Genomic DNA, 23,935 nt, shown 5'->3' with positions numbered 1-23,935 from the left:
CTGACAGGTTCCCAACAGGCTCATTACATACGGTGATCTGGGGGAATTCGGATATTTTCATGGTAACTATTGCAGAAATCACACAGGTCTGGGAATTGCGTAGGAGGAAGTTGGGGTCACGCATCCCTGTGGACTCGGGGTCAGACAGAATTTGGGACCAGGAGATGGGTCTCACCTCTGGAGCCACCTCTCTGGGGCTGAATGGATCTATGAGTCCGCCCTTGCGGAGCAGAGGTCCTCAATATCTGAGCTGCGGCTACCAACCGTGTGCTCAGCACCCTGTTCTTCACCTGGTGTGTTGGTGGCTGGATGACAAGAGGGTGAGGGTGGGGGGAGAATCTCGGGTAGTGGGGTGTGCCCACTGGGGTGTCAGAGGTGTCCACTGCGCTCAGGTGGCCGGTTTGGCCGGTTGGTTGGGGATATCAGGGCTGACATCATTGAAGGGGGGCTGGAGCAGGTGGCATTGGGGCGGGGTCTATGGGGCGCTGGCCGTGCACACTGCGTCCCTGAAGACGTGGCCACGCCTTTATTACTTCTTGCAAAATTTCCAATTTCGCGGGGTAGCGGTGCCCAAATCTCTTTTTTCTGAGGGTGTGACTGTCCAGCTGGCCTCCCGTCAGGAGGCTGGTCCCACCAGGACGGGTGAGCCTGTTGACTTCTAGAAAGAACGAACACCCCAGACTCATCCTTCCAGACATTGGGCCTTTCAAACCAGAAACTGCCATTGTCGCAGAACCCATGTTGTGACGGTGCCACCAGCGCAGCAGCTCCTGCGTGTTGGGGGGGTAGGGGGGCAGGGGTGTGTAGGGGTGGGGTAGGGGACGGGGTGTGGGGGGCGGGGCTCAGGGCCTGGGTCTCTCTCCTGGCGAAGCAGCTCGCGTGTGCGGGGAGGCGGGGGTAGACCGGCGGGGGTGTGGGTCTCCTCCTGCGACTCTGGCTGCGACTCCACTCCCAGCGCGGGCCACTTCCCCCCTCAGCCCACCGACCCGGGGCTCAGACCCGTCCCCCACAACAGGCTCAGACCCCTTCCCAACTGAGACCCACTCACAGGCCCCCGCCCAGAGCTCAGACCCCACCCCCAGGCTCAGACACTCCCCCAACCCCCCCCCAACAGACTCCGTCCCTCCCCCTCTCCCGCCCTCAGGCTCTGTCCCCGCCCCACCTCACCCACGAGCTCAGACTCCCGCCCCGCCCCTCACGGGCTCAGTTCCACACCCCTCTTGGGCTCCATCCGCGAGCTCAGAGCCCCACCCCGCCGGCTGGTGGGCCCCGCCCCCAGCCCGCGCCGCAGTCTTCGCCTTATCATCTCCCTTTACCCGGGCCCCGCCCCCCGGGACTCGGCCCCGCCCTTCGGGGGCTCGGCCCCGCCTCACGGGGCTCGGCCCCTCCTCTGTGCTCGCTCTTTTGGCGGCCGGCGCGCTCCGTAGCGGGTCCGAGGCGCGAGGTCGGAGGTCGTGGGGCGGGGCCAGCGTCGGTAGCCACCGCCTCTGCTTCAGCCGTCGTCCCTCAGCCGGCAACCGCCCGCGTTTCCCATCCCGTGCTTGCGCGTAGCCGGGCTTCGAGCCCACGGGCGCAGTCCGGGACGCCAATGATGGCCCTGGGCGAGGAGCCGGCCGCGGGCGCGCCGGAGGACGGGGCGGAGGAGGAGGCGCTGGCCCACGGCGGCGCCCTGGAGGCGTTCGGCGAGAGCGCGGAGACCCGCGCGCTGCTCGGCCGCCTAAGGGCGGTGCTCGGCGACCTGGCGGCCCAGGAGGGTGCCCTGGAGCGGTTCCGAGGTGCGCGCGGGGCCCCGGCCCGGTTGCCGTGTGTGCGTGCTGTCTGGCTGCAGCTCGCACCTGGCGCGCACCTCTGGGAGCGGTGCGCTCGCGGGGGCGGCGGGGCGGCGGGCGCTCCCTCTCCGCCTGCCGTTGGAGGAGGGGTGCGGAGGGCTGGACGTGAGGGCCCTGGTGTGGACCTCTGCGGGGCGGCCCGGAGTCCTCGGAGTGCCCGCGGAGACGGCTGTGCGGACCGGGCGGCGGCGAGAGGAGGAGCCGCCGCGCACCCGCGTGCCTCAGACAAAGGCGCGGGAGGGCGGGGGAGCAGATGGCCGTGCGGTCCGGGACGGCCCCCTTCGGCCTGCGCCCCGCGGGGTCCGGCGGGGAGCGCGCAGGACAGGTTCCTGGTGTCCAGCCCCGGAGAGCCAGCGGCGGGCGGCGCCCTGGGCACTCGTCTCTGATGACGGATGAGACGGCGACTCCCGGGATCCCAGGGTGGGAGCGGAAGCGTGTTGTGACCCGGTAAAGCCGTCTTCGCGGGCCCTTCTGCTGAGGAAATTTCCGCCGAGTTTTGCCTTCCCGGGTTTGCGGGGCCGGCCCTCTGACTTCAGGGACGGGCACGGTGGCGGCTGGCTGGACGCGACTCGGACTTTGCCGACACACCGCAGGGGTGATGCGCACTCGCCCCTTGGGCCCGGAGCTTCGTTGCCCTTCGGAGTCTGTTCCCTTGGTTGTGGACGGGGGGTGGCAAGCCTGTGTCCCGTGCACAGAAGTGTTGTGGGGTGAGGGGCGTCTCCGGGGAGAGCCCGGCTTCCCGTTCCCGGGAAGCTGGCAGGTGTGGCTGTGTGTGGCCCGGGACACCTGCCGCAGGCGGCGTGGCCCCCGGATCTGAACGGAGCCCCGCCGGCTGCTGGAAGGGGTGGAAACCAGGCTGCCTGGGATGGAGCAGCGTGTGCTCCGGGGGGCTGGGCCCGCGGAGGGCACGGTGCTTAGTGTGCCCTGCGAGGGAGGAGGAAGGGGGTGGAAGGATTGACGGGTGGTGGGAGAGGAAGGTGTGCCGAGCAAGCGGAGGGCGGGGGGCCAGCAGCGGCGGCGGTGGGGGCTGCCCAGGTGACCCGCGCTCTGAAGAGCAGCACCATAGCAGTTCGCTGGGGGCGGGGGGATTGAGGGTTCCTGGGGCTTGTGTGCCTGCGGGCGGGGCGATGTCAGTTCCCTTGTCTTTCTTTTTAGTAATCATGGACACATACCAGGAGCAGCCTCATCTCTTGGACCCACACCTTGGTAAGAAGAGAGGCTGATGATGGATCAGGAGGATCACAAAGGCCTTGGTGTGTGGTGCTGGGGTGTGTGTGTGTGTGTGTGTTTGCCAGCAGAGGGCGTCAGGATGAAGTGGCCTGACCTTGCTGGTGAGCCGGACTGATTAATGCTAGTGGACTGGGGTGGTCCTGGGAGTTCGCAGTGTCGCTCTGGGCTGTGGGCAGATGTCTTGGAGCTTCTTTCTTCTTTGCTGTTACTTAAGAGCCTCTTTTTTGCTCATCGTGTGTATTTTTTTTTTTTTAAAGAATTTATTTATTTGACAGGCAGAGATCATAACTAGGCAGAGCGGCAGGCAGAGAGAGGAGGAAGCAGGCTCCCTGCTGAGCAGAGAGCCGGATGTGGGGCTCGATCCTGGGACCCTGAGATCATGACCTGAGCCGAAGGCAGAGGCTCAACCCACTGAGCCACCCAGGCACCCACATCGTGTGTATTTTAATCTGTTTGTTTTTCAGGCACATTTTGTTAAAATCGAGTGCTTTATGGGGTCATCATTTACTCCTCCCAGCACCTGAGGATGCTGTGTAAATGCGTGATCTGTGGTCGGCTCTGTTCTCTAGATGGAGACAGTGAGGCTCAGGTTTCCTTAACTTAGTTTAGGGGAGTGGCTTTTTTTTGTTTCTTTAGTTTCTCATTGTTTATTTTTGACCCATTTCATACTGATAACTGATATTTTTTTTCTTTTTTCTGTCTGCAAATTTAGGAAGGAGGAAGGTAGCAATAGTAACTTAAATTGAAAGACAGCACAGGGTGGGGGTTGGGTGCAGGAGCCCCAGACCAGGCTGCCTGGATTTGCATCCCAGGGCCACCACTCAGCTGCTCTGGCCCTGGTTTCCTCATCGGAAAAATGGGGATTATTAGCACTGCCTGCCCCACAGGGCTCTTGAAACTCCAGACGTGTTACCATGTCTAGGGGTTAGCTTTTAGCATCCATGTATGTGCCTTTTAAAAAGTGGGCGGTGCGGTGTGTGCCCTTTTTTTCTTCCTCAGGTAGCCAGGTTTTGTAGAAGGTAAGGTTTCTGAATTCTCACCTGTCTCAGGCAGAGTAAATACTTTTTCATACTTGGTTGATAGCTTGTCTGGTTGAAGATGGAAGGCATGGTTCCCTTATCCACTGTTACCAAGTCCAAGTTTCTTTTTCAGGAGACTTCTTTGCTACTGGAAGTTTCTAGAAGCTGATGTCCTATAAGAGTGTGACTTGCTCTGGGCTTTCCCTCTTATGCTGGGCATTAACTTTACAATTTTAGCCTGAAGACTTAACTCCTTCGGCACAGGGGACTTCTGGTGTGTTATTGGTCATTTCTCTGCTTCTGCTTTCTCTGTCCCTGTGAATTGGATGTTAAGTTTCCAGGAGTGGTCCTTTGTTTTGCTTGTGGAAGATGTTCTTGCATTTATTTTGCCCCTTGTTTTTACTATGAAAGTGCTCTTGTCCTTGGTTTGGTATTTTTCAAAGTTGTCTTCTGGGTGGATGCTCCTACCTGGGAGCACATGGCTGGCTGCTGGGTGCTGGCGCCCTGTTGGGGAGGGTCCCACTGTGGCCTCCTAGTCTGGAATGCCTGCTCCTTGTTGAGTCAGGTGCTGACTGCGTGGCTTTTGTCAGCTGTGTCCTGGCTTCCTCTCGCACCTACTCTCTCCAGAGCACCTCTGCAGTAGAGCTTTGTGTGGTGATGGAATGTTCTAGATCTGTGCTGTCTGGTAAGGTCACCACTAGCCACATGGGATTGCTGAGCACTTGAATATGGCTAATAAGAGTGAAGAGCTGAATTTAAAACTTTATTTGGCTTAAATGGCTTAAAGTGGCTAATGGCTATGGTGTTCACCACTCTCGAGAGCTAAACCTCTGGTCTTTTGCCTAGAAGGGGCTGTGGCCTGGAGACCCCAGAGCACTCCTTCTGTTTTCAGCCCTCCCTGTGTCCTGCCCTGGGCTGTTCCTGGCCCCGCGGCTCTGACTTCTTGCTGGGCGGCTCCAGTTACCATGGCTTTCCCTGCTGCTGTCCAGTTTCCAAGTCACAGCTGATACCTCTGGGCTGTTGTTTCCGCTTCTTTGTTTCTTTGTGGATTTGTATCCTTCGTTTCTGCTTGACGGCATCTTGTGGGGTGGTGAGGGTTACTGAGGTAAGCACGGAGTAGTCTGCTTTTCCGGTCTCTGTTCTCGCGGGTGGCTGTGCTGTCTTTCTGAACCTCTTGGTCCAGCTCTGGGTGTTGTCCGCTCTTCCCATCAGCTTTTCTGTGTAACTTGATCTTTTCATGTTATGGTTCTGTCCATATTTAAGACCAAATGGATGTAGATGAGGGCTCCGCCGCTTCTGTTTTCCAAGTCGGAGTGTTTCCAGCTAAACCTCTCCTGAGAGGATTCTGTCAGGCAGTGTGGTGAGTGGATGGGCAGATCTCCTCTGGGAGCAGGTGAGTTGGTTGAATTTCCACCACGTTGAGGATGTTCCAGATGGCAGAAGGGGGTGCTCACGTCCCCCCCTGGGGAACGCTTCCCTTACCCTAAGTGGTCCGTTCAGAGTTTTGCTCTGGGATGGAAGCTGCTTGTGCTCTGGTGGTGAGGTGTAACTTACATGCCATAGAGCTCACCCTTTCATGTGTTGACTTCATTGGTTTTTAGTGTGTCAGAGTTGTGCGGCCATTAGCACGAATTCCTGAACATTTCATCACCCCCAGAAGAAGCCCATACCCATCAACAGTCACCCCCACTTTGCCTCCAGTTCTTGCCAACCACTGATCTGCTTTCTGTCTCTGGATCTGTGTATTCTGAGCATTTCCCATAATGGAGTCAGACAGTATGTGGACTTCTGTGACTGGCTTCTTCACTTGGGTGTAAATGTGTAAAGTTTGTTATGCAATGAAATACTTCACTGGCTTTTCAGTTTCTTTTGGGTTTTCAAAGCAGTAAATATATAGTTTGTAAATAATGCTAGCTTGGTCTCTTTATCTGTGGTTATCCATTTTAGTTATTTAAAAAACGTTCAGGGACGCCTGGGTGGTTCAGTCGGTTAAGTGTCCAACGCTTGATCTCAGCTCGGGTCTTGATATCAGGGTTGTAGTTCAGGTCCCGTGTTGGGCTCCACACTGGGAATGGAGCCTACTTAAAAGGTTCAAAGTTATCTTTGTTGAAGGGCACCTGAGTGGTGCAGTTAAGGACCAACTCTTCGTTTCCACTCAGGTCCTGATCTCAGGGTTGTGAGGTCAAGCCCGGTGTTGGGCTCCATGCTCAGAAGGGGTCCACTTGAGATTCTCTCTCCCTCTCCCTCTGCCCCACCTGCTTGGACTCTCTTGCACGCTGTCTAAAAATAAACAAGTAAATCTTTAAAAAAAAACAAAAAACAGGAGAGGCAGAGGGAGAGAGAATCTCAAGCAGCCTTCATGCTGATCTTGGAGCTGGATGTATGGCTTGATCTAACCACCTAGAGATCATGACCCAAGCAGAACCCAAGAGCTGGAGGCTTAACTGACTGAGCCACCCAGGTGCCCCAAGTCTAATATTCATGTATTTACCATTTCCACCTTTATTCTTTGCTGTAGATTGTAGTTTCTATCTGGTCTCATTTATTTTTTGCTTGAAGAATTTTTCAAGTGCAGTTTACTGGTGATGAATTCTTTTGGCTTTTGATATTTTGTTTCATTTCCATTTTTGAGAAATTTTGCTGATTCTAGAAGTCTAGGGTGACAGTTTTTTCTTTTAGCCATTTAAAAGATATGGTCCTACTGCCTTGGGCTTGTATTGGTTTTGACAAGAAGTCTGTCTTTATTCTTCCCTTTATTTTTCCATGTAATGTGGGCCTTTTTCTCTGGCATTTGGTATTTTTATTGCTTGTTTTCAGCAGTTTAATAATGACATGCATTTTCTTCCCATTTATCCTGCTTGGACTTTGCTGAACCTTTTGGATTAATAGGTTTATAGTTTTCATCACATTTAGAATAATTTTAGCTACCATTTCTATGCACATTTCTCTGCTCTTCCTTCTCTCCTGTGCCCTTGGGTCACCCACGTGATGATCACTTGACACCGCTGCGCACGGCGCTGAGGCTGCCTCGTGTTTCAGTCCCCTCCCCCTGTAGTGTGGAAGTTTAGTTACTGTGTCTTCAAGTTCTCTGATCTTCCTTCTGCAGTATCTAATCTGCGGTTAAACTCATTTAGTAACTTTTTCCTTTCAGGTCTTTTTTCCAGCTCTTGAAGTTGTTTGTGTCAGTATCTTCGTTTCTTGCCTCACACTGTTCATGTTTTCTTTTCCATCTTTGAGCATGTTTTAGTATTTATAGTATTTATGATACTTGCTCTAAAGTTTATATCTTCTTTGGGGAATTTCTTTTGACTGATTTTCCCTGTTAGGAGTCACAGTAACTTTAGACAGCCACATGTCCTGTAATTTTTGAGTGGATCATGGGCATTGTGATTATTATGATGGTGGTGGTTTTAAATTTTTTGTCTTAAAGAGTGCTCAAATTTGTTAGGCAGTTTAGTTGATTGTAAATCATTTGTATGCTTTTGATCCTATTAAAGTCTTATTAGGGCAGGTCTTGCTTTTTCTGTATTTCTCTCTAATTTACCCTTACTACTTTAGAGAAAGACTTCTCTGGAGTGTCTAGTGGTTGCTCTGGGTACTCCACAGGGACTCTACTCTGGCTTGATGGAATTTGAATGTTAGCCCCGTGTCAGCTGGAAACTCTTTGCCTCAGTGCTTTTTGGCAGTTGTTCTTACCTGGCCTTGTGGACTCCTCCCATGCTTGTGAATATTCAGCCAAAGATTGGAGGGGACTCTGTAGACTTCTGGAGCTCATTCTCTCCGTACCTTTCTCTTCATTACTCTGCCCTGCAGATTTCAGCTGACTTAGCCTTTTTGAACCTCGGTCTCTGCTGTCTTTGAGTCCCCCTCCCTGTATTGAGTTCTAAAAATTACCTCCCAGCAGATAGCCTGGGCGGCTGTGGATCCCAGTTGTTGTTTTTTTCCCTCACTTGGTTTGTTACCTTGCACTGCCTGTTGTTCTAGTGTCTGAAAATATATTTGTCATATATTTGTCTAGTTTTCTACTTTTTGGTGATAGAGCAATTCCATATAAGTCATTCCTTTATAACTAGAAGTGGAAATCTTTTTTTACTGCATTATTGCATTCGTTAGAATGTGCTTATCACTAAATTATAGTAATTGTAGGAAGTATCTTCTGTGAAGCATGGTATTAGATATTAGTTTGAGATAGAATAATTTTTTTAAAAGATGTTATTTGTTTGTTTATTTGCCAGAGAGAGAGAGAGAGAGCGCACGAGTGAGTGAGCACAAGCAGCGGAGGGGGGGCTGTAGGTAGAAGGAGAAGTGGGCTCCGCGCTGAGCAAGGAACCTGATGCAGGACTCGATCCCAAGACTTTGGGATCATGACCTGAGCCAAAGGCAGAAACTTGACCAACTGAGCCACCCAGCTTTCCCAAGATAGAAAATTTTAAAAAATAAGAATATTTCTCCTGCATTTTATTTTACTTCATTTTAGGGGGAGAGAGAGAATGTGTGTGTGTGTGTGTGTAGTAGGGGGAGGGGCAGTGGGAGAGGGAGAGAGAGAATCTTAAGCAGACTTCCTGCTCCAGTGTGGAGCCCAATGTGGGGCTGGATCTCAAAACCATGACTTGAACTGAAATCAGGAGTTGGACGCTTACCTGACTGAGCCACCCAGGTGCCCCTCTCCTGCATTTTAAAAATGAGGATGAATGTTGTGTTAATTTTGTTCTTTTAGAAATTGTTATGATTCAAATGTTTTTCTTCTTTTGTTCTATTGTTACTTGAATAATATTGAATCACTTTTAAATTTATAAGTAAAGTCTTTTTTGGGGCATTTTGTTTTAATATCATATTAATGTTTAATTTTGTAGTAAATTTTTTACATATGTTTTTCCCTAGAATGGATGATGAACTTGTTGTTGGATTTAGTGCAAGATAAGACATCTCCAGCTGATCTTGTACATCTGGCTTTTAAATTTCTTTACATCATCACCAAGGTAACATTTACATAGCACTTCATAGTTGACAGAACACTTTCTTATATACTCGGTCCAGAAATTACTTTCCAGATGATATTTTTCAGGAAAGATGGTTCTCACACATAAGTTGTAGGTTTCAGTCTTTCTCTTTTACCATATATTGGGGATCAGATGTTAGTGATAGTGATCTGTGGGTCCTTTGGCTGAAACCACTTCTGAGACATTTAGCATCTTGCATTTCAATAGATCAGATAGGACCTAGCTAGAAAGGAAGGGGAGCAAAAGGGAGGAGGGAGAGGGAGAAAGATAGATGACTGATTCAGAAGAGTTTCTTATAAGGAGAAAGTGGATAAGCTTGGTGAAAATGGAAGTGCTTTTCAAACTTTAATGTGCAGATGAATTTCCTGGGGATCTTGTTAACAAGGCAGATTCTGAGTAAGCAGATCTGGGGTGGGGCCTGATTTTTGTATTCTTAGAGACTCCCAGGTGACATCCCTGTGCTGGCCTTAGACTTAACCAGCTGCAGTTTGGATCACAGGAGTGACTCAGTGCCATCTCCGGCGGGGGGTTGGGGTGGGGTGGGGTGTTGTGGGGCTGCGCAATATAGTAGCGCCTGCTTTGTGGTGAAGTGAGGTCCTTGGCTAGTGAGAGACCCCACGGGTGGGCTGCCCATGTGTATACTTCCCTGTGGCTCAGTTGGTTGAGTGCAGGGTCTCTCCTGAAGGTGTGGTACCGCTGTTTGGGGACCTTTGAGGTTTTCGAGGACTTATTTCCTCCTGAGTGTCAGAGGGCGATTGTATAAATAAGGTAGAAGGAAAACCTTTTTGTTTTGTAACATATCTGTATTTTTGATGAAGCACATATGATATGTGTGAAGTTAGGAGAGAACATACTTATGAAATGATGTAAGAAGCAAGGATAGCTTTCTTATGTATTCTTAACAAGTTCTGTCACTGTGACACGGCATATTTCTCTTCTGATCTTTGGGTGGAATGGGTGGTGATCTTTGTTGATAGGGGAAAAAGATAATTTTGCTACTTTCTTTGTTTTCTAATTATGTAATAATTCAGTGTCTTTTAATTTGGTAGGTTCGAGGATATAAAACATTTCTTCGTTTATTTCCTCATGAAGTAGCCGACGTACAGCCTGTTTTAGATATGTTTACAAATCAGAATCCTAGAGATCATGAAGTGAGTGTCTTTTTTTCTCCTCCTTTTCTTTCCCAACCTTGTCCCTCCTTCTTTCTCTTACCTTGTTTGTTCTACTCCTGATTGGTGGCTTTATCATCCTGTTTCCTTTAATTTTATCTTGTGCTGTTTTGTATCCCTTTCTCTTTTATTCTTTTGACTTTTTCTGTTATTATGTTACTTTAAGTTTTTTCCTTTTAAAATATGCTCTTTATAAAGAAAAAAATATGCCTACATGTGGTGTGGTGGTGATAACCTTCCAGATTTCTAAAAATTGAAATATAGCTATTTTTGGGGTCTCCAGGACCATCCCCAGTTTTGATTTTTCTCTAGGACCACTGTAGGACTCTGCATGTCGTTGTTCTTATGGCTGGGACTCATTAGTAGCAAAATCAGCAAAGGGAAAAGGCATATGGGGTGAAGTTTGGAGGAAACCAGTAGCAAGCTTCCACAGTCTTCTCCCAGTCAGGTCACACAGGGCACTTGTAAGTCTCCCTAGCTGAGTTGTGATGACGCATATGAAGTGTTGTCCACTGGGGGAGGTCATAGAGACCAGTGCACAGGATTTTTCTTGGGGGCTGGTCACATGGGTACTCTGCCAAGTATGGACTGATTCCAGACTTCCTAAAGGAAAGCAGGTTTTGACATAAGCGATGTGGTTTGTACAAATAGTCCAGACACAGGGAGTCCCGCTTCTTAGTGTATGTGGGAAGCCGCCTGAAATCCAAGTTCCCGGATGCCCGCGGATGGCCAGCCTTGTCATCAGGCTCTCTCAGGAGTCAGGTTGCTCCGGGAGCCATCTTTTGCACAGTGTGTGTCTAGAGGGACATAGGTCACGTCTGCCCCACCAGTGAGTCGTCTTTGTGGATGTGTGCACTTGCAGGTGGAGATGTGGGGAATCATTTCCCTGGCTCTCCTCTGCTTCTCATGTCCCCGATGGGTGATTCCTGGGCCAAAGGGGAGTCTTGTTTTGTTGACTACCTAAAGTAAGGGCATTCCTCTTTGACTGGACATTGAGAATATTTTTCTTTATTCTTAAGTCTTGTGTTTCCATCTTTTTATCTGTTTCTCGCTTTCTCAAAATACTGATTGTATACTGAAGGGTGCCAGCGAAGAGAACCGACTGTACTGATACGTTGTGATTTTTCTTTTTTCATTTTGCCGTTTCTTTCACGTGATAAGGCTGCTAGCTGTCTGTATGACAGAGGGTGTGTGTGGGTTGCAGTGGGTACACGGGAAGGGCTCACGATGGTCTGCACTCCAGGCTCTGAGGTGGATAGCCTCTGAAGGGCCTGTGGTGGGCATTGAGTGGGCAGGGAGGGCAGGGAGGGCTGTGAGGGGGCAGATTACCTCTGTCCTTTACGCCAGAGTCATTTTACTTTGATTTAACTTCTTAGACTTGGGAGACCCGCTACATGCTTTTACTGTGGCTCTCCGTGACCTGCCTGATCCCTTTCGATTTTTCACGCCTTGACGGGAACCTCCTGACTCAACCTGGGCAAATGCGAATGTCCATAACGGACCGTATTCTCCAGATTGCAAAGGTAAATGTGACCACGCAAATCATTAGCTGTTAATTAGCAATTTTTTTCATTCTCATGCTGTCTTATATTAGCATTTAATTAGGTAAGCTTTTGACATTTGTGTTTCTTCAACTGCTGTTACTGCTTTTTTAGTGAGGTAAAATTCCATTTCGTGACCTATTTTGAAAATGTGATAATTTGGGCGCCTGGGTGGCTCAGTGGGTTAAGCCTCTGCCTTCGGCTCAGGTCATGATCTCAGGTCCTGGGATGGAGCCCCACCTCGGGCTCTCTGCTCAACAGGGAGCCTGCTTCCCCCTCTCCCTCTGCCTGCCGCTCTGCCTACTTGTGATCTCTCTCTCTGTTAAATTACATAAATCAAATCTTTAAAAAAAAAAAGAAAGAAAGAAAAGAAAATGTGATAATTCATGTAGGAGAAAGGATGAATGACTTAGCAAATCTCCTTTCTTTGTAGGTAGTACAACTACTCTGTTAAGCATAATAATGACATAAGAGATTTCAGGGGGCAGTTGTAAGAAAAATGTCCATTTTAAATTTGTTTTTTAATTCTTAACGTTATATAAAACACGATTAGTGTAGAAAAATTAGAAAAGCAAAGCAAGAAAGATATTAAGTTGAAGTCCTTCAAATTCTGGTGCCAAGAAATAATATTTATGTAGTTCTGGAAACTTTTTGTGATATAGTAATTTGTCTATATGTATAATATTTGCATTACCCCAAACTTGAGTGGTTTAATACAGCACACATTCATCATCTCACAGTTTCTGTGGGTCAGGAATCTGGGTGTGACTTTGCAGGGTAGTCTGATCACAGTCTCACTGGCTGTAGTCCAGGCTCGGCTTGAGCAGCGTCTGCCTCCACGTTGTCATGACCGTTGGCCGAAACCAGACCCTCGAGGGTGTTGGACGAAGGGCTTTAGTTCTTTGCTGGCCGTTCCTTGCCATGTGGCCCCTCTATGTGGCAGCATGTTCTCTTGAAGCCGTCAAGGGGCAGGGTCTGCTAATGAGACAGAAGTCATGATAATGTGTCACCAAATTACAGAAGTGATGTCCCACCCCTTGCCAAATTCTCTTGGTTAGAAGCCAATCGCTGTGTCTAGCCCACACAGGAGGGATTACACAGGAGTCCACACCAGTGGTCAGGCATTCATTGAGTACCTGCTATGTGCCAGACACTATTCTAATCATCTTTTGTGTGGTGGCTCGCATAATCCCACTTAAAAGTTTACTCCTTTTAAAATAAATTTTTTTTTTAAAATTTTATTTATTTGTCAGAGAGCGAGAGAGAGAGCGCGAGAGCGAGAGCGAGCACAGGCAGACAGAGCGGCAGGCAGAGGCAGAGGGAGAAGCAGGCTCCCTGCCGAGCAAGGAGCCCGATGTGGGACTCAATCCCAGGACGCTGGGATCATGACCTGAGCCAAAGGCAGCCCCTTAACCAACTGAGCCACCCAGGTGTCCGTAAAAATAAATTTTTTTTTTAAGGTTTTATTTATTTCAGACAGAGTAAGAGAAAGAGTACATGAGTGGGGGCAGGTGTGCAGAGGGAGAAGCAGACTCCCCGCTGATCAGGGAGCCTAATTCGGGACTCGATCCCAGGACCCCGGGATCATGACCTGAGCAGAAGTCGGGATCACAACTGAGCCCCCCAGGTACCCCCTTTTTAAGTTAAAAATTTTTTTTAAAGATTTTATTTATTTATTAGAGAGAGAGCATGAGAGGAGAGAGGCCAGTGGGAGAAGCAGACTCTCCGCTGAGCAGGGAGCCTGATGCGGGACTCGATCCCGGGACTCTAGGATCATGACCTGAGCCGAAGGCAGGTGGCTCACCAACTGAGCCACCTAGGTGCCCCTAAGTTAAAATTTTTTTAAGGATTTATTTATTAGAGCATGCGTGTGCATGGCAGTTGGTGGGGGAGAAGGAGAGAGAATCTGAAGCAGGCTCCAGACCCAGTGCTCCTGCCCCCTGAGATCATGACCTGAGCTGCACTCAAGAGTGGACGCCCACCCGATAGAGCCACCTCAGTGCCCCTTAAGGATTTTTTTTTATAATTAAGAAAAATTAAAAAAAAATGTCAAGTAGTCTCTACAGCCAGTGTGGGGCTCGTACCCACAACCCCACTATGTCTCACCAACTGAGCGAGCTAGGTGCCCTGACAGTTAACTGTTTTTATCCTCACTTTACTGAGGGGGCAATAGTGAAAAAGAAAAAAGAACGTAGCTGTCACTTTATCAGAAGTGGTAGGTCCAGATCTGAAGCTGGCGGCTTGGCTGCTGCTCCTGTGCTGCTCACCACACTCCACGCCACCCGCTCTGTGCAGCGCCCTTGGTGTCCTGCCGCTCCGTGAGCTGCTCTTTCCTGGCAGTCTTCCTACGTCAATGAGCACGTGGCTTCTCATAATCCGTGAGGAAAAAGGGGCTCTGCTGAGCCCTAATTTTAGAAATATTCTCTTGGGACACCTGGATGGCACAGTTAGTGAGTGTCTGACTCTTGGTTTCGGGCCAGGTTGTGACCAGGGTTGTGGGGTCCAGCCCCATGCGGGACTCTGTGCTGTCTGCTGGAGATGCTCTCTCCCTCTGCCCTTGCCCCACCACGCATGGGTGCACACGTGCTCTCTCTCTCTCAAATAAATAACTCAATCTTTAAAAAAAATTGTCTTGTAGATGGACATTTAGTTTGTTTCTGGTTGTGTTCTGTGAGAAGTACTATGGGGTTAAACCACCTTTACATACCCTTTGGGTCTATGTCTTGTAAGTGGGACTGCCAGGTGAGGGACTATATGTTTCTAAGGGTTTGGCACTGGATATGTGATTTTCCCCCAGAGAAAAGATCTTTTGTGTACGTATCATTTGGAAAAGAGTTAGTTGAGATGAGAATTAGAAACTTCCTAAGGCAGGCCTCCAAAGGAAAGCTGCTCATTTTTTTTTTTTTTTAAGATTTTATTTATTTATTTGACAGAGATCACAAGTAGGCAGTGAGGCAGGCAGAGAGAGAGGGGGGGAAGCAGGCTCCCCGCTGAGCAGAGAGCCCGATGCGAGGCTCGATCCCAGGACTCTGGCATCATGACCTGAGCCGAAGGCAGAGGCCTTACCCCACTGAGCCACCCAGGCGCCCCTGCTCATTTGTTTTAACCCTGGTCCTCTTCTGTTTGAGTGGGGCCTCCTAACTGTTCTGCATACTAACATGTTGACAGGTCCCAAGTGTGCTTTGTGGACACCGATTTTTTTTTAAAGATTTATGTATTTATTTATTTAAAGATTTTATTTATTTATTTGACAGACAGAGATCACAAGTAGGCAGAGAGACAGGCAGAGAGAGAGGAGGAAGCAGGCTCCCCGCGGAGCAGAGAGCCCGATGCGGGGCTCGATCCCAGGACCCTGGGATCATGACCTGAGCCGAAGGCAGAGGCTTAACCCACTGAGCCACCCAGGCGCCCCTGTGTATTTATTTTTGAGGGACAGCAGGAGGATGAGCAGGAGGAGGGGCAGAGAGGGAGAGAGTATCTCAAGCAGACTCCCTGCTGAGTCAGACACTCAACGGACTGAGCCACCCAGGTGCCCCTGTGATTCATTTTTACAGCTGGGTGACACATGTGTGTTGCATTTTTCTGGTGTTTTTACACACGTGCATTTCAAGGGGTCTGGCCACATGTTCTGTGCAACCGGGCACCTGCCGGGCGCTGAGCGCAGCATTTGGCAGCTGCTGGCAACTGCGGTTCGAGTTCAGGGGTGGTTTTTACAGCTTTGAAATTTGGCCTCTGCCTAGAAGCTTCATGGGCTGGCTTCTCCAGGAGCTCCCGTGTGTGGGACTGGCTGGTGACTGGGTCCCAGAGGTATCTATGGCGTGTGTAACAGTGCCTGTCCTTGATCCTTTCTTCTAGACCTACTTGGTTGTCAGTGACAAGGCCCGAGATGCAGCTGCGGTCCTTGTGTCCAAGTAAGTATCTGTTGGCCCCTCACAGCTGTGTTGGTTGATACGAGACTGGTGTGTTCTGAGAGGGTTTGTCTTATATATTCTTCTGTGTTGCTCTGGTACCTTGGAGGATGACTCCGGGATGACGGGCCTGGGGAGGTCTCTCCTGCTGCCTCCAGTACTTACCTTTCTTTGAGGGAGCATTGGCTCTGGTTGGCTGCGGGAGACCTCTGAACCTGAGTGCTGGGCTGGGGGCTCCCAGAGGTCACCTGACAGGCCCGTCAGCAGAGCACAGACTTGGAGCAGGTATACCAGTTATTTATGCCTGGGCCAGGACCTCGCCTTTGGGGTGGTGGCAGTTAGAGAGTCTGTAAAGGTCACTTGGAAAGCTGTGGTTTATGGAGATCATGAGCTTGATCGAGTCATTGTGTCTGGGGATAAAAATCCCCAAACATTCTCTGTTGACTGAAAAACAGGCTGTGCCTCAAACACGTGAACATGGCTTTGTCTGATGAGCTCAGGGAGCTGACCCAGACAGTGGCCCCGGAGTCTCTGAAAAACACCCAAGATGTGTGTGAGAGCTGTGTAAACTTGTTTCATGAAATGAGAATGGAAGGAAGCGGTTTTTCTGCATTAATCTTTTGTAGGACATGTGACTTAGAATCAGTGAGTAGAGTAAATAAATGAGAAAATTTGGCTTTCCCTCACTCTACATTTGTGAAAGCTGAAAATGGGCCGTAAAAACTTTTGGATATTTTGATTGGGAAAATGGGCACCACCTCATTCAGGGTCCCCTTATAATTGGATGTGTAGCCATGAACTTGGGCAAAGTGGTAAGAGAAACCCTTGCTCTGTAGGGCAGGGGGCCCTGGGTGAGGTGTTTGTGCAGGCACTTGCTGCAGCCTAGGGCACAGCGTGAGTAGAAGAGCTGATTTCAGGTGTGGGGGGAACACGGGAGCCCACTGTACTGCTTCACCCGGAGGAGGGAGGTACTCGCTTGACAGAGGTTTCTTGTGATTAAAAAAAAGAGTTTCGGGGCGCCTGGGTGGCTCAGTGGGCTAAAGCTTCTACCTTCAGCTCAGGTCATGATCTCAAGGTCCTGGGATCGAGCCCCGAGTTGGGCTCTCTGCTCAGCGGGGAGCCTGCTTCCTCCTCTCTCTCTCTCTGCCTGCGTCTCTGCCTGCTTTGATCTCTTTCTCTCTGTCAAATAAATAAATAAATAAAGTCTTTAAGAAAAAATAAATAAATAGTTTCTTTTTAATTGTAAGAGTAATCATGTGTTTTGGAAAACAAAGTATTAAGTACAAAATCCGCATGTACTTTCATCCCCCCAGAGATGTAACTGCTTCTGCCTTTTGGCCCGCCATTGTCTGTGGGCGTGCTCTGTCTGTGGACACATTGGTGCACACACTTGTCCTACCAGGTGCCGACAGATGGGCCTGGAGCTTTATTCAATCTTTTTCCAAAATACGGTTACAGTGTGAATGTGTTACTGTTTCTCCAGTCCCCTATTGGACATGCAGACCGTTGCCCTGCAGCGTGTTAGAGTCAGTGTTGTCATGAACGTGTTATAGGAATCTTTGTACCGTGCTGGTTGATTCTTAGAGATGAATTCCTGCAAGTGGAATGGACATTTTTGGGGTTTTAAGTGCAGTTACTGGAAAGATTACCTTTCCCCCATATTTACCAGTGCTGTGTGTGATCCTAACGTGTTTGGCAAATTTGTTAAATGAAAAATAATGTTTCGGTTATTTTTTATCACCAGCAATACTGAGGCTTTGGTAGAGTTATGTTGAGTTTTACTTTGTGGAGCACCCCATCTCTGCGGACTGGGGAGGTGAAGCCCTAAACCTTTCTTTGTTGCCTCCCTGCTGTCCTCCAGGAAAGGTGACCTGCGAACAGACCCAACCTCTTGCAGGACTCTCCTGCACCCTCTAGTGGTCAGGACGAGTAAGCGTTTCGTGTGGTCCGGGCTGGTTTTCAGGGCGTTAAAAGTGCCCCAGCCCATTGGCCAGGCTGTGGGTGCCTCTGCGCGGTGCTGTGACTGCACTGAGGCAGTGGCTTTTCTGAGGGAAGAGAGGGCTCTGAGGTGGGACGAGAGCTTCCCGCAGTGTTGCCGAGGCAGGTACCAGAACCGCACCGAGCGCTGCTTCGAGCAAGCCATGGCTCGCGTGGTGCCCACAGGCGGGAGAAGTGGGCCCGCACGTCGTAAAACGGGTTCCTGCTGCATTAAGTGTGGGGGGCAGCAGAAGGGGGTGTGAGGTCCTGTCTCCCGACTCTCTCTGGTCTCCTGTCTCCTTGGGAGGGTGTCCTTGGGCCTCTCTCAGAGGCTGCACATCTCCCACCCTCTGTCTCTTCATGTTCTTTGCCTGTGTCCTGTGCTTCTGCCCCAGGAGTGGAAGATTTCCTAGGAGACGACGGCTTCAACCTGAGCCCCTGAGTCAGAGAGCTGAGGGCCTGGCATGTGAACTGTGGACTGGAATAAAGGGGGCTCAGGCATGGGTGTGGGGGCTTGGGGGTGGCTGCCGGATTAGACCAGCATGTAAGAGAGTGGGCAGGGTCCAGTATGTGCCATCCAAGCTCCCAGAGAGTGTAGAGCTGAGCCTGTGGGGGCTGCATAGGGCGTGCAGCATTGGGTGGAGGGGGTGGAGGGAAGGAACACCCATGGCAGATGCAGGGAGGGCGGGCCTGGGGCCTGCTGTTGGGCCAGGCCTTGCCATATGAGGTGGTACAGTGTCCTTAGGCAGAGATGGATTTGGGCCAAGGAAAGGGAAGGGCTGAGTAGTAGGTGTTGGTGGGGTTCCTGGGCAGTGGTGGGGACAGGTAAAGGTGGTCCTATGGTGTAGGGGGCCCAGGATGATTGGGAGCCCAGGAGAAAGGAGAACGGGGGTGGTGGGGCCTGTGTATCACCTCAGAGAGGTCATGCTGGGGAATGACTGTGTGAAGGCCATGGTCTGGGTAGTGTCTTGGTGTTTTTTTATTTTTATTTTTTTTTTAAAGATTTTATTTATTTATTTGAAAGAGAGGCAGTGAGAGAGAGCATGAGCGAGGAGAAAGTCAGAGGGAGAAGCAGACTCCCCGTGGTGCTGGGAGCCCGATGCAGGACTCGATCCCGGGACTCCGAGATCATGACCTGAGCTGAAACCAGTCGTCCAACCAGCTGAGCCACCCAGGTGTCCCTGTTTTATTTATTTTTTTTAAAAGATTTTATTTATTTGACACACAGAGAGAGTGAGAGAGGGAACACAAGCGGGGGGAGTGGGAGAAGCAGGCTCCCTTTTGAGCAGTTTGATCCCAGGACCCCGGATCATGACCTGAGCTGAAGGCAAACGCTTAACGACTGAGCCACCCAGGCGCCCCATCTTGGTGTTTTAGATTGGAGAGTGTCCTAGAGTGTCTGCCTTGAAAGGAGGACATAATTCACAATGCGAGGACAGATGTCCTGGCATGGAGACTCCTCTTGATGGGAGGACCTGGTGGGCTGGAAGGGGTTGAGCTCTCTTCGGTTGGGGCCTTGATTGAGCTGTCAGCCTGCCTGTTTGTTTCCTTCTGGCAGGTTTGTCACACGGCCCGATGTCAAGCAGGAGAAGATGGCAGGTTTCTTGGACTGGAGCCTGCACACCTTGGCCCGCTCCTCCTTCCAGACCATCGAGGGGGTCATTGCCATGGATGGCACACTCCAGGCCCTGGTAAACACTACCCCGGGGGAGGGGACAGGTTCTCTTTACCTTTGAGTCCATTCTGAAGTAGCTGGAACACAGTGAGAGACCATTAATCCCAACAGCACAGCACTGCACCTTATAACCCAGGCCTGTCTTTGGATCGTCCACACTGGGCTTTCTGCTCCAGTGAGGGAGATGGCCTGAGCCAGCCCCGTGCGTGGCCACCAGGTGGCAGTGGTGTCCACAGAGCTGGGGCAGGTAGGCAGGCCGGTGGGCAGGGCCTGTCCTCCTTGGGTTTCCTGCTGCGTAATTGTGTTCCAGAGTATAATTATCTGAACGAGCTCTGATGAAATGAGGCAGGAGATTTGAACTTCGATTTTGTTCAGCTCCTTGGGTTAGCGTGTTAGGAACAAGTGTGTGAAACACACAGAGGCACCTGCCCAGAGTGCCCTGGTTGGTGCCCTACCTCGTACCCTTTCCCACTCCCTGCTTCGTCTTTCTACTGTGTTGCCTTTTCTAATGTTAACGAGGAGGACGGTTCCAAAAGAGGGGAGGTTGCCGAGGCTCTCATGGTCCTTGGGTGTTGGGGGCCTGGTGCCTCCTCTCTGTTCTCTAATTGTAGCAGCTTGGACTTGGTTCTTGGCCTTTTTCTGAAGCTGTAGAGGCCTAGGGCCCACTTTCTGGAGAGCAGGGCATTTTGGACTGGGTTTAAATGGAGACATTTGGACCAATGACTCAGTGTGACATCATTTTCTTGGGTGTTGTCCCGTGTGTTGGCTGTTGACAGGTGGAATGAGGTGTAGGAAGCCATGAGGGCCAGTGAAAAGTGGGGCTGATGGTGTTATCACCCAGGGCGGTGGGCACAGGATGTAGGAAGAGAGGAGGTGACACTGGTGGGGCTGCCACCAGGGCCTGGGGACAGCCCTTCCTAACTGCACACCCTGTCCTGGGCACTTAGGGCACAGACTGCCTGGCCTCTCAGGGGACATTCTTGGCATCTGTTTCTTTCCATTCATGTTGCTGTTGTCTTCAGAAGGACAGAGCCTTTCCGATGAGAATATTTCAAGACATTTTGTAAAGAAACCTGGAAAAATAGAACATTTTCTGAATTCCTGTAGTCTGTTGAGGTGCTGTTTTTTTTTTTTTTTTCTTCTTCCATTCTGTAAACGAATATGATATGTTGTGCACTAGTTTTTAAAAAATACTGAGAGAAAGGTGCCAGGGTGTCTTAGTCGATTGAATGTCCAGCCCTTGATTTGGCTCAGGTCGCTATCTTGTGGGTTGTGGGATTGAACCCATCTTGCGGGGGATGGAGGGCGCCTGTGCCCCGCAGGGAGTCTGCCTCTCTCTCTCCCCCTCTCTTTGCCTCTGCCCCTGCTTGGGCACGCGTGTGTGCGTACGTGTGTGTGTGCGCACAAACTCTCTAAAATAAAATTTTAAAAATCTTTAAGAATAAACTGAGAGATAATTCGTACACCATGAGTAATCTTTTTTTTTTTAAGTGTGTAAGTCAGTGATTGTTCTGTACATGCACAAGGTTGCACAGCCATGACCACCATCTAATTCCAAAATATCCTCATCACCCCTAAAGGAAACCCCACACCTATTAGCAGTCATTCCCCATTAATTTAGTTTCTGTCTCTGTGGATTTGCTCATTCTGAACATTTAATATAAATGGAATTGTACAACATGTGACCTTTGTCAATGGCTTCTTTCACTTAGTGTTGTGTTCTCAGGGTTCATCCGTGTTGTAGCTTAGATCAGTAATTCATTCTTTTTTATGGCCAAATAATATCCGCTGTGTGGGTATCCGTAGTTCTTATGAGTAGTGCTAACCTGGACTTCTGTGTGTTTTTGTTTGAGCATGTATTTTAGTTCCCTTGGGTATGTAACAATTGTTTTCTTTTTTTAACTTAACAATTTAAATATTTTCTATGTTTTTTCTTATCCATGGCACACACCTGTGCTACTGATGAAACATGGGGTGTCAGCTTGTGTAGATGCACAGCCTGTGCCCTCAGGTGGCTCTCATTCCAGCTCTCTGCGGAGGTGGTGCTTAGAAAGGGTTTTATTGGGATTTTCAGGGTAATTGCCATGATAGCAGTCAGTGCAGGGTGAGGCTGGCCTGTAAGGGCACCTAGTGTGGATGTGGATGGGTGGGGGAGGCGCGGGGCACAGACGTGTGCCCACCAGGCTGTCATTGCCCGAATTCTGGGAAAGTGCACTTACATTTTAGGTAATTCTGGTAAAGGATGGGTGAATGGAGTAGAGATGCTTTATTTGAAAGTTTGGGTGGAAGGGGAGTCTTAATTTTTTGCCCTGAGTTTCATTGAGAAGTCTTAGGTCATAGAGAAACAATCAGAAGGTCTGACAGAATGTAGCTAGAGCCTCTCGGTCTCTTGTGGCATGCAGGGCAAAGTGCTAGACCCATCTGAGTGTGGGCGCAGGAGGGTCAGGCACATTCGACCTAACTGGCTTTTGTGGTTAGGGTCCTATTTTAGACCTTCTTTGCCCAGTCAGGAATTTGTATCTGGGACGGGCTCTTAGGGTCTCCTGTAACCTTTGCCCGGAAGCCACCCCTCCAGGAACCACCTTTCCAGGAGCCACAGCTGTGTTCATACACATAGGGGCAGCTGGGCCAGCAGGGTGACTAGGCTGTAGGGCTGGAGACTACTGTGACTGCCCTGGGGATCTGTGGGCAGGTGATGCCTGTGTGGCCCCTGCCTGGGCCAGCAGCAATGAGGCAGGTTTCCCGGAAGAGACAGTGGCAGACCTGTGCACTCAAGCCACCTGCGAGAGTTCCTGATGGCTCCCTTGTTCCTGGGCTCAGGTCCTTGGGACTCTGATGCTCTTTCTGAAGGCTTGAGAAGGGCATAGGGACCCCTTTTTGTCCAGTTCTGCATTGCTTTGCCCTAGGTCCTTTTATTTACTTACTTTAAAAAATATTTTTGATCATCTTGTTGCTTGTTTCAACATTGTTCCCACGTTTTCTGCTGCTTCTTCCTAAGGGGGAGACACATGCCTTTAATGGCAAAACCCAGTGCTTCGGTGGGACGGGCTGTCCTACCAGCTGTGGGAGCAGGTCAGCACCACTCTCAGTGCGGAGAGCCAGCCAGGAGTGGGGGAAGGCTGTGGATGTGGGTGTCTCTAGGCTCCACCCTTAGGAGAAGTTCTCTTTCTCTCTTTCTCTTGAGAAATAGAGGGATTTTCCCCAAAGCTTCTGCCCCTCCCTCAGCAGGGCACTGGAGCAGCCTGGCAGCCATATCTCAGAGCTGTTTGGAGAGGGGCGCCCTCAGCGAGGTGGGCAGTGGCCAGACAGGGCAACTCAAATCCTGGGGAAGTGAAGCTGCTGGGAAGTGGCAGCCTGCAGGGCCCAGCACACCCTTCTGGAACCTTCTGGAGCCCGTTTCCTCTGGAAAACCTAGGGTCTTTCTGGAGTTACACGTCTTGTTTCCTTTTTTCTTTTCAAAGCAGTGATTTGGTGTAATTACCGCTGACGCTGCCTGGGCAGGAGGAAGTGGTGTGGGTGCTGGGCTCTTGCGGACAGGGAGCAGGTTTCACCATGAGCTCGTCAGACCTGAACGGCAGCGGCCGGGCGTCCGCTCTGCGTGATGGAACCTGCAGGTGTATTGTGCTTTCGGATTGCGTCTGTCTCCTTTGATGCACTTGGCTTCGTTTCTCTCCACCTGTTCATTAGCGCGAGCCTAGGCAAAACAGGTGAACTCGTAACAAGCACCATCGAAACTAGGGTTTGACTTTATTTTCCTGGAAGCATCTTCCTCTTGCGGCGCTGAATTTTAACTCTTGTGTGGGGGAAACGGGAGTCTGGTGGCTTCCTGTCCCTGGAAGGTCCTCTGGCTTAGTCCTGCTTTAAGCATTAGGATTATTGGAAATTGAGGAAGTTTGAAGAAGGAAAACTCAGTATTCAAAATCGAAAATGGTCATCATTTGAATGGGCTGTCACTTCTGCTTCCTTATTGCTGGTTGTGCCTTCTTGGCTCTCACTGCTGGGGTTGAGTGGCCCAATGACTGACGGTGATGGGGGATTCTCTTCGTGCGCTCCCTGGAATGGCTGGGAGGGGGTGGGAACTGGTATTGTAAGAAGCCCAAGAAGATGGGCTTCTTACACAGAAATACTGCGGGTGCGAGGGGTGGCAATAAAACGCTCGTCTTTGCCAGTTATGATTGTATCCCTTCACGGTGAAGTTTGTTTGATTTACTTTATCAGGGATAAAAGCATAGCTCTCGTGGGAGGATAGAATGTTTTGTTGCAGACACTAAAAGTCGGGTAATCCCGTCCCCAGTGCCTGAGTGCATGTGGAGGGCAAGTCCCGAAGCTGTTCTGGTTTTGCCTGGAGTCTAAGTAAATAAAAGGCGACTCCAGCCCAGGTTGAGCGGCTGTTGTTTCGGTGAGGGCGGGATGCACCAGAAATGCACGTCCTGGGCTCCAGGCTGCGGTGGCTCTGCCCTTGGGTGCTTTGCTGCCCCGAGGGAGGCCTGTCTGCTGCGGGCCAGTCCTGAGCCTCAGGACGCCCTGTAGCAACACCTGTGACCCCAGGCAGAGGCGAAGGCCTTCCTCCACGCTCCCCACCTGTCC

General features: G+C 50.3%; 1 protein-coding gene across 3 annotated transcripts in view; it reads left to right on the top strand.

Moving 5' to 3' along the window:
- The first annotated feature begins 1,481 nt into the window (after positions 1-1,481).
- Positions 1,482-23,935, top strand: part of TBCD (tubulin folding cofactor D) — a 155,097-nt gene continuing 132,643 nt past the window's right edge. For 2 of the 3 annotated variants that reach the window (XM_032870309.1, XM_032870308.1), the window contains exons 1-7: positions 1,483-1,775; positions 2,985-3,035; positions 8,960-9,057; positions 10,128-10,229; positions 11,624-11,770; positions 15,644-15,699; positions 19,232-19,364. In XM_032870309.1, coding sequence (XP_032726200.1) covers positions 1,589-1,775; positions 2,985-3,035; positions 8,960-9,057; positions 10,128-10,229; positions 11,624-11,770; positions 15,644-15,699; positions 19,232-19,364 — 774 coding nt within the window. In that variant the 5' untranslated portion in view covers positions 1,483-1,588. Of the gene's footprint in view, positions 1,776-2,984; positions 3,036-8,959; positions 9,058-10,127; positions 10,230-11,623; positions 11,771-15,643; positions 15,700-19,231; positions 19,365-23,935 lie in introns of all 3 variants that reach the window. The other variant, XM_032870310.1, reaches the window with a different exon arrangement.

The sequence above is a fragment of the Lontra canadensis genome, unplaced genomic scaffold (assembly GCF_010015895.1).
Source record: "Lontra canadensis isolate GAN:19392208 unplaced genomic scaffold, GSC_riverotter_1.0 scaffold41, whole genome shotgun sequence".
Classification (NCBI taxonomy): Eukaryota; Metazoa; Chordata; class Mammalia; order Carnivora; family Mustelidae; genus Lontra; species Lontra canadensis.
Note: the sequence above shows the minus strand (reverse complement) of the source record. Positions and strands in the feature narration are given on the sequence as shown.